Here is a 13,065-nt window from a genome sequence, read left to right as displayed (position 1 = left end):
TTCCTAAAAGTATTCCAGAGAACTGTGATTTCCTGGGTATACATTCAGAGGTTCAGTCTTTGGGGGCTTTCATTACTCATAGTTCTGAAGATATCTAGTGCAGGAGACCTGCATTGCAGGTAGCTGTGTGTTGAGACTATAACCAAAGTAAATTGAATCTCTATAAATAGGGGGAAATGAAAACAAAACAAAACAAAATTATGTTTTAAGGATTGATTTAGCAGTAATAGCCTTTTTTGAAACTTTGAAAAAAAGCTTTTATTTATTGTGTGGCATGTGCATTACAGGAAACCAAACACAAGAAGCCAAGAGCAGTCACCCAGTCACGTGCAGCTCAGCTTGATGTGTCCCTCTGGATGCTGCAAGTGTACATACATTTGGTAATTGAGGTTGTACAGTATGTGCCATGCTTGCCCCCACATAAAGTGTCTTAATACAATATATGGATAGAGTAGATGAAAAGAAATATATTCTTTCTTCCTTACGGATGTAAGTGACTTTTTTCAAGATCTGTCAATGAGAAAAGCATAAAGAAGAATTCAACTCCAAATCTGAATTCTGAATATTTTTCTAGATTTGAAAGGAATGCAATTTCCTGTTGTTATTTCTCCTCGGTAGAGTCTTTTTTCTAAAATTCCTTATTTTTCATTTGCAGTCTCTCAACTACACAGTATTTTTAGAGACCCAATATACTTTATAAGCTTTCTGATAGTTATAATGAAATAATTTGCATTGTAAATAATAAATAACTGAAGCATATATAGTTTTCGATTGTTTAATACATAAACCTTTTTTAAGAATATTTTATGAGTTCTTCATTCAATAAATGCTAGTTAAATACCTTAAACTATTACTAGAATTTTAGGATTCATTGTTGATTATTTCAGACTCCAGAGTGATAGTCATTAAACAATAGAACCCCCTCTAATGATCATATCAATTTTGATGAATTGTACATATATCACAAACTTGTTAAAGACATAAAGGAAGGTTTGATGATATTTGAGAACAATGTGATAAATACACAAATCGTAATTAAAGGAAACAGAAAAGTTTTACACCAATGAGAAACAAGATATTAGTAAATACATATGAATAACAGCAATCTTATAACACAAATCTCAACTCCTAAAGAATGTTAATCAAAACCTGAATGAGAACTCTCTCCCTCTACCCCACTCCTCCAACACCTAATCACCAACTTCTCCCCTCACCTGACCCCAGTTTGCTCATAAATCCTATTTTATTTTCCTCTCTAAGGAGATCAATGCTTTTGGGAGCAATGAGACCCCAGATCCTGAATTTCTTGTAATCCCCTGATCTGAGTGCCTACAGCTGCTCTGAGCACGAGACCTTCAGGAGTTCCTGATGGCAGGAGAGTGGTTTCTGGTGGGTTTGGCTGGGGTGTGACTATCTCTATATAATCTGCCCCTGAACACAATAAAGGGGGCATTCTTCGGGAATTCAAGGATGACCCCTTTCACTGTCTGTCTGTGTGTGTCTGTGTATTTTAACCTCCAGCCCCCTTGCCCGAAGCTCTCGAGCTGGGTACCAGCGCACAGAGCACAGACATCGGGGTCGCGGTGCACGGCACAATGCATCTCCAAGACCCTTCATTTTTACCTAATATCTCTGGGTATATAGATTGTAGCTTGGGGCTTGATTATAATTGACTTAACAGCTAATATGCACTTATAACTTTCTAGGTCTGTGTTATTTTGCTCATTATGATTTTTTCTAGTTCCTTCCATTTGTCTGCAAATTTCATTATGTTATTTTGTTAACAATTGAGTAATACTACATGTGTAAATGTATCACATTTTCTTTATCCAATCTTATGTTGAGTGACATCTAGGTTGGCTCCAGTTTCTGTATGTTGTGAATAAAGCATCAATCACCACAGCAGTAATTTTTAAAACCGCTCTATGTTGTTCATGTTGCTTTCAACTTTAACATGCACACTAATTTCTTTTATAGATAATGCCAAAGGATATTGACGGAGCTGAAGGAAAAATTTGAGCTTGAAAGCAGAGAGTTTTCTACTTACTGAGAAAAATAGACTATGTTGAAATACAGAAGTAACAACCACCATGTATTTGAAGAAAATACCCACTAAACATCAAATTATGTATACTAATGGATATGGCAGTGAGAATTTTATGTAAAGAAACCTAGATTCTTTCTTGGCTGTGAACCTAGTCTCTCATGACTGAACCATCTCCAGCTCTGCAATGGTGGTGTACATCTTTATTCCCAACACTTGGGAGGCAGAGGCAGGCATATTTCTGTGGGTTCCAGGCAGACCTCCAACCTTATCTATAAAGGTAGTTCCAGAACACTTAGGACTGTTACACAGAGAAACACTATTGCAAAATAAACAATCTAAAATTCTTGATTCTGTAGTAATTACCTTTTAAAATTCTGTGTCCAATAAATCCCTATTATCTTCTCCCTTCTACCTCCAATCTTGTCCTTAATCTCTTTTTAAATAAAAGAATACTACTTTAAAAAATAAATGATTTGGAGATTGAATACATGTTAGTGCTTTTTTTCAAACAATATTATTCAGGAAGAAAATACTAGTGAAGAACAAAAAAGACTGGCCAGCCAGCAATTCAGTTTGCATATATAAAGTGAAAAAAAAGTAGGCAGATGGTGTTTCCTTCTTTCATCTGTTTCTAATTTTGTGTAGTTACAGACTTTTAAGAATTTAAAGTTCAAATCCATTCATGTTATGGTCATGTTTGTTTCTATTCAATTCTAAAATCCCAATAAATTGAATCATTTAATTTCTTCCAGGATTGAAAGTTTGGCACGAGAAGTTGGTTAAGGGACAGGACACTCAGCATGTTTCACATTGTCTCCATCCATATTCCAGAGAACCATGAGCAAGTTCACAAAACAAAAGTAGATTTCCTCCCTGGTTTCACCAAACAAGTGAAGCTAAGAAGAAGATAGTTGTGATGTGGTGTGTGTGTGTGTGTGTGATTACTAAGACCATAAGGTGTGTGCTTATTTCAACCCCAGCAGATGAAGAAAGACACAACTGTCAGAGAACCGTTACATCATATAGAATCACTGAAATACCTGGTGTCTGCAGTGGTCATTTTCCCAGGAACTTCTGATAATATACTGAAAAGAGCTAATAATATGAAGGACAGGAATCATGGATTTCTGGAAGGACTCAAGACCATACTCAGCAGGGTAGGCCATTTCTACATGTCTTTGTTGATCCTGTGCCTGAAATTGGCAATTTTTAAATGCCAATAAATTTTGAAATACTTCATTTGCAAGAATAAAATTTTCTCTACAATTCACTGGCTGTTATGCTAGTTAAGGTCTGCTTGCAAACCCAACTTTCTCCAAGGTTCTTTAATAATATTTTCACATAACAATGATCTCAATTGAAAGTAACTGTGCTGCATAATAATGAGATAACTTATTGAATGGGTGGACACAACTTTTTTTATCTTGTGACAGTCATTGCCTAGCTCTGCTTCAGCTTATTACATCAAATGACATAATAATCAAGTATAAGGATTCAGAAAAAGGATATAAGATGTAGAATACATATAGCTGAAATATATAAGAAAGTCAGGTAACTTACTGTACCAGAACACATGAAGTATGAAGGACAAACCAGGAAAGCATTGAGAATATATAAAACCTAACTAACATGACTACAATCTTGACTATTATAGATGACTATCTATTAAACTATATTTTTAATTATATATTACATTTTTAAATGAACTTCACAATCACAATACCTTAGTCAAGATCAGAAATATATCTAACAAAATTGACATCAAATTTGTATCAGTAAACCAAGACCATACCAGTGTAAATTATTCATACCTATATCATATCCCCTTTTAAATGTAAACAAACAGTTATAAACAATATTTGAGAATATGGACATAGTTCTGTCCATACTACTTCCTGCTGTTTGGGAGCATTGTTAATCAGGTCTTTCATGGTGTATCCTGTGTACTAGGTTCATCTCAGTCAGCAGCGGGGTGAAGTGATTTTCTGAGGGTATTCACAGCAACCTTACAGAAGGTCTTGTCACATCAAATTCTAGGAAATGTTTTGCTCTAAGGACTAGTTACTCTGAATGTATTGAATTTTATGTTGCAGTGTGCTACTTTCTTTACCATTTATTTAGAGGGAGAGAGAACATGGAGTTGGCAGGTAGAACATGGAAGACTTCAAGAAAAAGGAATAATAATCAAATAACTTATATGCATTTCTAAGAGAATAACTGAAAATAGGTTTAAAGCTAGATAATTTCAGAAATCTAATGCTTAATCTTAGTCACCATCGAAGCCTAAAATCTTTCTAAGTTCCTCTAAATCCTACTGAGTGTGATGAATTTCAGGGTAGGCCTGAATCTGTGGAACTGTTTCCTACTTCAGCTGGATGAAGTTCCCCAAATGGAAGTTTTCACACCCTCTTAGGACATTTTGTTTCACGTCCCCTCTATCATTCTTTTTCTTAATAAATGTCTCACCAAGATGGACGGATTTAATTATAGTGGCAATAACTGAATAGATGACTGACTTCATATAACGTCACTCTAGGATGATTCCACGTAACTTTGACGAAAAGTTAGGAAAGAAAAAAATTTTTAAATAAACACAAGATTGCCACATAAGGCTAAGCATAATCCCGAGTCTCAAGAATCTTTTTTGTATCACAAAAATCTGAAATTTACAGCCATATATAAAAACAAATTGAATGCCGGGCAGTAGTGGAGCACACCTTTAATCCCAGCACTTGGGAGGCAGAGGCAGGCAGATCTCTGTGAGTTCGAGGCCAGCCTAGTCTACAAGAGTTAGTTCCAGGACAGGAACCAAAAAGCTACAGAGAAACCCTGTCTTGAAAAACTAAAAAAAAAAAAAAAGTTGAGAAAAACATTCAAACAAATTTTAAAATATACATTGTTTACAAATTGTTGAAAGAAAATAAAACTGAATTTCTATAACACTTTGAACCATGATATTCAGTAATCACAGCATTCTTTACATATAAAATTCAGCATGCTATAATTGAAGGCTCTCTCTGGGCAGTGTTTTCTTATAAAGACCTGAGTTGGATCCTCAGAAACAATGACACCTGGCATGGTGACATGCACTTGAATCCTAGCACTGTGGAGAAAGACATACAAAGATTCCTGGATGCTTGTCCATTTAGTTTAAACTAATCAGTGAGATTAAGATTAACAAGGCAATCTTTGTAAAATTATGTCAGCAGTATTACTGACAATGGCATAATTTGCTGGTCAAAATAACTGCACACACATACAAATGCACATACATGAAGATATAGAAACACCTGAAAGCATCACAAAATCAACCAATATGTGTGTGTGTGTATGTGTGTGTGTGTGTGTGTAGTGTATAAAATGTATGTGTGTGTATATGTGTGTGTTTACCTATTCATCAAATGTGCATTGAAGTAACAGTTACAGCCTCAGTATAACATGAAAACATCAGAAAATAAAATCTACTAACTTTAAGGAATTCCCTGAAAGTGACCAGAGGGACAGTTGGTCATGAATTTTCTTGATCATGAGTTTAGAAAAAAAGCTGTCTATTTGCAGGGGATACTGAAAACCAATGCTATCAGTTTCTACAATTTCATCAGAAATCAAGTAAAAGGAGAATTAGTAAAGGATAAGGAACTAAATTTGTTCTTTACCTTCTTAATAAACTAAGGGAGGCTGTAAATTTCTCCCTTGACCCATGCCTGGGGAGATCCTACAATATCTGAAACTATTTAGGACATAGTTGAGATCGTATCTACGTATGACTGTGCTGCTGAGAAATTGTCTCTATCATGAGCTTTAGGATCTGTGACCCCCATAGTATTCCTGCTCTCTAGTTCAGACAAACTTTTTGTACCATATAATAAATTTAAATAAAATTGATCTGCAAAGTTATATTCTGGTTAGACAGAGGATAGGCACTCATCTTTTTGGAGACTGCTGCTGAGCCAAACTGCTCCATAATTGATGGATATGTTATAATGTGTCCATGGACAAAACTGATAGTTTGATAATCCAAAGCGTAGGGCACAGTCACTTTTATGAGAATATAATTCGAAATCAGTACTAAACCATAGGACGATGGCTATCATAAGAGAACTTAGGGATGATCCAACTATTTAAGCATCCATGATAGGCTGTGGGGAAAAAAAGTATGTCTTTGAAAACTAAATCAGTTTAGGGTGAAACAAGTACAAAGGCATCAAAATATGCTGTCAAAATACCCCTTTTTATTAAGAATATGCAAGGGAATGAGTTAGGTTGACTTATGTTTATATAATATAAGGGTTGCATCAGGATGGTTATAGGCAAACTTATGTTATTGCAAGCAATTGTAAATCTTAAGATGGAAATTTCAAAGTATTTCTAAGGCCCTCTAAGTAAAACTATTTGGTCAATAAACAACCTGTAGCCACTAGAATTGTACGATTAGACCAATTGCTAAAGAAAATTGAATATTTCTCTCAAGTAACAAGAAAATTTTGGGATCCTATAATATAGAATCTATTACAAAATGGAGTCACTTTCATGATGCCACCAGTCACTGTGTAGATTATTTCAAGTTAATTACTTGAAATAGCTATAATTCAAGGATATGATAAGGACATCAGCAAATCTGACAAAATGTAGAAAGAGAAACTATGGTACAACAGTTACCATTGCAATTGACAAGAATCTGAAGCCACACAATGAGTATGTTATATTGTAAAACAAGAAAAATAAGCTAAAAAGCCTAAAAATGTTATCTTCTGCTTTTATAAGTTGACTTTTTATAAGTTGACTTTTCATAAATAAATATGATGTGCTTGTCAAAATGCCTTCTAAACCTTTGTGATTAGACCTGCTTATTACTGGAACTGTTACCTAGTCTATTAAGATAAACTTTACAATTTTAGTAGTTAATGTAATATATTTCTTAAAACACAGAATTAAAACAATCTGTAATAATTGACTTCTGTGATGAAAGGGTGAAATATTGAAAGCAATTATAATAACCAGAACCAGTAGGAAACTTTGTAGAAGGCATGGCAGACCTATAAGATCTGGAACTAGGGGAAAGTATTGTGGAAAAAGCTTTCTCCTGCTTACCTGGAAATGAGTAACCAACCAACAAAGATGGAATTGTTGATTTGGAGAGTGACTGGAACTCTATTGATCATATGGGGGGGATGCAGTCTGATGACACATATTGACAAATAATTGTGGCAAATGTAAAGAGGATGTCAATCAACCCTGAGGAAAGAACGTCACTGATCTTTAGGCATTGATTCAATATGGCTCTCAGCTCTACATGGCTTTGGGCACAATCTGGTGGTATATATGGGAGGTAGAACGTTGACAGAAGGCAGAATTTGGTGACACAGCTTTCTTGAATTGAGGATCACACTGTGGTGAATCTTCTCAGAGATGCAGCTCACTATGACATTACCAAGCTCCAGTAAGTAACTATTCATTATGTACCTCTAATATATAGAGTCTAAGTGAGCATTAGTGTATATTTCTTCAAGGTTGTTTCTACGGTATATTTTCTTTGGTGTGACCTATTCTGAAATTTTGGGAAAATTATATTTGATTATGCTTCATCTAGACACAAGTTAACACAGAAGGGAAAGGTGTCTCTCTATTCTACTTGCTGAATTCGTTTCTTCTAAGAGTTTATCAACTAGAATCTTCATTGTGTTGCAGAAACAAAGCAGTTCTCAATTATTTTGTGTTGTCTTTAATAACAGGACAGTAAAGTGGGACAGTATTACTAGGATTTAATCATCATTGATTATTAAAAACCTTACAATTCAAAAGTTGCCATTTGAAACATAAAGAAAATACAAATACAATGCAAAAATGTTACAGAAAAATTATGCTATATATTGAGAACACAGGACTAAATGAGTGGTCTGATTTCTTTGAGCACAAAATCAGGAAGTTGTAACTACTTTGTGAGCCAAGGTTGGATATCTACTGAAATAAATCAAATGGGATAAACTATCAAATCACCTAACTCTTAAGTAATGTATACACAGAAAAAGAGTTAGTTACAATAATAAAGTATTTTTTAAAAAATGAAAGACAACCATAAATTTTCTAGAATTTCAGATACATGCAGGTAATGACTTGGAGTCTCTGGCTCATGGTTAGACAAACTCCTTGTGTTTGTAAACCTGAGGAGCTCCTTTGGAGCAAATGCAAACGGTGAACTACCTCCCACCTTTCTAGCTCTCTTTTGGAGACACCTATCTATTTCTCTGCATTTTCCAAATTGTAAAAGTGAATAGTCAGTTAAGGTACATCAACCCAAATCACATAGCAGAGGCCATCAGAGCACATTCATAGCTTGTTTAGCTGTCTGCTACTTCCTTTGTATAGCTCATCTCATTGTCGTTTCTCTGACAGCCGGGATGTGTGTGTTGCTGCTAGTGTCAAGTCTGCTCCTTTGGGAGCATGCAGTCTCCAAACCAACTGGTATTGTGTCCACTAAAGACCTGTATGATCGTGTGGTTGAACAGTCTCACACCACATATGTCCTGGCTGCAGATATCTACCATGAATTTGTAAGTAATGTCCTTACTTCTGGATTCTTATCTAAAAGGGCCTTCAAATGGCTGACCACTAATTAAACTGGAATGACTCATGTGTCCAATTACAAAACTTCACTTTTTCAGGTAATAGAAAGAATTGTGTAATGGGAAGAATGTGAAGCTTCATAAAAATCTCAAAAAATATTGTAAAGAATTTAATCATATTTTACGTTTTCCTGTCCTAACTTTAGCAATAACAACTTTGAACTTCTTCATTAGAATTTTGATTTCCTGGTCATATTTCCAGGGTTCTGTCTTCACAGGCATTCCTTACTTACTTATCTGAAGATAACCAGTGTATGAGTAATGAAGTGAAGTTAGCTGTGTAGCGAGAAAACAATCTAAAGAAAATTGAAACCATGTAAACAGTGAAAAACGAACACGAAACAAAATAGCTGCGCATAAGTTCGTAAATAAAAGAATCACAGTTTATTGTCTCAGTAATGAGTGTCTTAGTAATATTGACGGACTGTTGGAGAAAGAAAATGTGTTCTCTCTTCCTCAGGGATATAATTCATCTATTCAGGTTGTGCGATTGAGGAAACAGCAAAGCAAATTTTCATTTTCCATTGAGTATATAGATTACATATCTCAACATTTATAGGGAATATATATTCTCAGAATTATTTTTTGTTATTAGTTTTTCTCATACCCTTTATTTTTCTCTCATAAATTTTCAGATTCACACATTTCTAAGAACCCATTAACTATTTTAATTCGCTGATAGGTAGAATTAAGTAATTTGTATGTTCTTAATAAATACCTTATGCAAGTACATCCTTCATATCATTAATAAACATTAAATATTTTCTAAATTCTTACTTCACTCTTTGCTGAATATTTCCTTAAAATATGCCTAGAATTTAATGATTCATTGCTGACTGTAACACCATGAGTGAATCCTACATTTATCATGAACTTTTTACGGCATTGACACTTGGTGATGCTTGAAAGCAAATTTATGAATGAGCATAACATTTTTAAAAAATAAAAGACTAATTTTTGCAAACAAAAAACAAGATATTTTAAATATGTATAAATAATAGCAATTCTATGACTCTCAGCCTAGTATAACTGATAGTTAAAGATGTAGTTATTTATAAGTTTTGGTCCATTTTAGTGTTTTCTTTCCAAACAATGTCATTAACAAGCACTACAAGGGAAGAGAATGGCCAGTTAATTTACTCATGTAAAGGAATAAAAGGTAAGCAGATGATGTTTCCATCGTTCTAGTGTTCCACATTTTGCTCTTAAATATCAAAAATCTGCAGGTTATCAAACTATCACGTTGGTTTTTATTCAATTCTGAATTCCAAAAAGTTAAATATTTAATTTCTTCCAGGATGTAAACTTTTTCAAGAGAAGTTGGTTTACTGATAGGATGCCCAGGATATGCCACACAGCTTCCATCCATACTCCAGAGTCCCGTCAGGAAGTCAATGAAACAAAAGTATGTTTCTTCTCTTTTTTTTTTTTAACTAAAAATGTCATGCTATACACATGTTAATTGTTCTGTGTGTGATTACTGAGCCCGTAAGAGTTGTGATAATTTCAGAGAGAATAGATAGAAGAAGATGCCGCTGTCAAGGAAGAATCACATAATACTTTTGTTAATGTTAGCACTCAGTAAAATGCCTGCCAACTCACAAGGTCCCAGAGTTGTAATTGTCCACATAGAAAACTATTTTTACAAGCACCTTCTGCTTTTTCCTGGAAAGTTTTGATCTGAACTGAACACACATTTCTAATATATTCACATAAATGTGAAGTAAATACAAATCCCTCTGTGTTTGTGATATAACCCTAAAGAATCTTCCTATGACATCATGTGACTAAACGAGCAGTGTGTCCTCTTCAACTCCTAAACTATCCTGGACCCCTTGCTCTTTTGTCATTCTTTCTACAGTCCTGCCTCATGGATTTGCCTTTTCCTATGTCTTAATTGAAATTAGGCTGTTTAAGAGATTCCTCTGTAGAACATATAATATTCTTCTGGATGATTTGTCTTTTGATAAGGACTACATAACTCTGAAAATCTAATGTATATGTGTTCTGATCTCTTCCTTCAGGCTACGTACGTAAGCATCAGTTTTATCTATGTAATATTAATAATGTATATCCATCTCACACATATAACTTATTCTCCAGTCATGAATTTATTCCCAACACAAGAAATTTTACAAAAGATATTCTCTGGAATATCATGTGTTTATAATAAAGAAATAAACTGAAGAAAACACTTATACATATTATTTCCTAAACAACATAAATGGCATACTGTTGATACAGAAATATTTAATATTGATAGTCTTTGATAATAGAACTCTTAAGAAGACAACAAACAGAGGCTCCAAACAGTATGCAGAATATATTTCCCTTGAATATAAGAATTTACACTAATATTCTTTTATGCCATGCAGTTATTCTTAATCATTATTGCCTGATGCTCCTAGTAATATGTTGGTGATTAACACTTATCTGTCCATTTTGATCATAAACTTACTTTTCTATGAAATTCTACTTGAGCTTCTCTCTAGTCTTTATTTTCATACTTATACAAACATCAACGTCAACAACTATGAAGAACTTATTTTGTATGACTGTGTCTTTGACCTAAGATATACCAGGTTAAAATTGCATTCTGATTTCTACTGATGCCTGTAATTAAAGTAATACTTTGTAATAATTTTTCTCTCTAACATGTCAATAAATTTGCAACTTCTTTAGTGGCAAGAGCTCTGGGATCATGCAGATAAATGAGAAATAGGATTTTGAAAAACATTTTGCCTGCATTCATCTGTTTTAATATACTATTGTAATATAAAATATTAAGTAAGTACATGAGAAACTAATTTTTTCAGTATTGTCGAAATTAATTGAACCAGTAACTCCTGACATTTTTGGCACCTATGTTACATGAGTCTTGTCTTTGGACACCTAATAAGCTATGTAAAACCTGGTTTTCTCACAGACAGGTTAAGCCATCAAAGAGAACAGTTCTAACAAGTAAGACAAATGGTTGAAGGTTGAGGAAACACAAGATATGATCATTTGACATAGCCAAATTTATTAAAATCAAATTAGTTTTATTTATCCAAGTGGAATTCAGTAATTGTCATTTTATATTTATGTAATATTTATATATTATGAAATCATTAATATAATATTAGTAATAAAAATACACTATAGATTGTCTCCCTTGTTAAAAAAAACTACAAGAATCTATCTACCCATCTGTAAGTTACCTAGTTTAATATGAAGTCCAATGATGTTTGCTTAGACTGAAGACCTTCTGAAAGCAATCGTCAACATTACTAATGCCTGGGAAGAACCGCTGAAACATCTGGTGTCAGCCATACCCTCTCTTTCAAAACCTTCTGATGATATGCTGAAAACAACCAATGCTGTGAAGGCTAAAAATCTTGTTCTTCTGGAGGGACTTAAGACCATACTCAATAGGGTAAGCTATTTCTACATGGTGGGTTTGTTTTTCCTATTTATAAAATTCATGTATTATGTCATTCAAAAAGGCTTTTGAGACACCTCAAATACAAGGATACTTAATAAGCTGATAGAGCAGTGATCTCTGTAGAAAATAGTAGTATTCCTCATATTAATTTTGATAGTAACTTTGTTGAAGAGGGTAAATACTCCAGTCTAATTCAGAAGATCTTACACCCGTCACAACCTGGATATCCTGCACCATAATACATTAAATGAAATATTCTGCTCATGTGCAGGGATCCAATATAATATGCAAATGTAGAGTGGATTTCCCTGTAAAGAATAAAAGGATCAAGACCCTCTATTAGAACTAATATGGTATGAAGGGCACATCATGGAAAGTACTGTATGTAAAACTCCCCAAAGTGAAAGAACTCATGCTAGCCTTTTCATTGTCATTTAGTTAATTCCATGTACACAGGCAATAGTACTGGTTCACTATTTGTCCACTTGTGTGAATGTGTCTCATCTGAGATCAGTGGAGTGGCAGAAAATACATATGCTTGCTTCAATTTATGTTTAGGTATCTAATGACTTTATCTTAATTTCCAGAATTTCTCAATATTAATGTATAGTCCCCTATATTCTACCACAGTTAATTAAATATTTATGAGAAAGGTGCACTGGGAGATATATCATGTCTGTAAGTGCCTTCCTTCCATGTGTGAGGACCTGAATCTAGTTTCGGAATTTGTGTCAAATGTGTGATGTGGTATCTTCACTTTGTAGCCCTCAGACTAGGGAATCAGATCTAAAGGGGTCTGCCATGAACTGCAGGTAAAAGTAAGAGCAGGGATCTCAAAAAACCAATGTAGATGTCACTGGAGGAACTTTACCCAAAATGGATCACCGAAATCCAAATCATATGTATGTATTTCACACACACACATACACACACACACACACACACACACACACACACACACACACACACAC

General features: G+C 34.2%; 1 protein-coding gene across 1 annotated transcript in view; it reads left to right on the top strand.

Moving 5' to 3' along the window:
• The first annotated feature begins 7,456 nt into the window (after window positions 1–7,456).
• Window positions 7,457–13,065, top strand: part of LOC101980722 (prolactin-3D4-like) — a 6,004-nt gene continuing 395 nt past the window's right edge. The window contains exons 1-4 of the mRNA XM_005355126.1: window positions 7,457–7,487; window positions 8,441–8,598; window positions 9,968–10,075; window positions 11,906–12,085. Of these exons, the coding sequence (XP_005355183.1) occupies window positions 7,457–7,487; window positions 8,441–8,598; window positions 9,968–10,075; window positions 11,906–12,085 (477 nt within the window). The remainder of the gene's footprint in view (window positions 7,488–8,440; window positions 8,599–9,967; window positions 10,076–11,905; window positions 12,086–13,065) is intronic.

The sequence above is a fragment of the Microtus ochrogaster genome, chromosome 16 (assembly GCF_000317375.1).
Source record: "Microtus ochrogaster isolate Prairie Vole_2 chromosome 16, MicOch1.0, whole genome shotgun sequence".
Taxonomy (NCBI): Eukaryota; Metazoa; Chordata; class Mammalia; order Rodentia; family Cricetidae; genus Microtus; species Microtus ochrogaster.
This window is presented reverse-complemented; position numbering and strand designations above follow the sequence as displayed.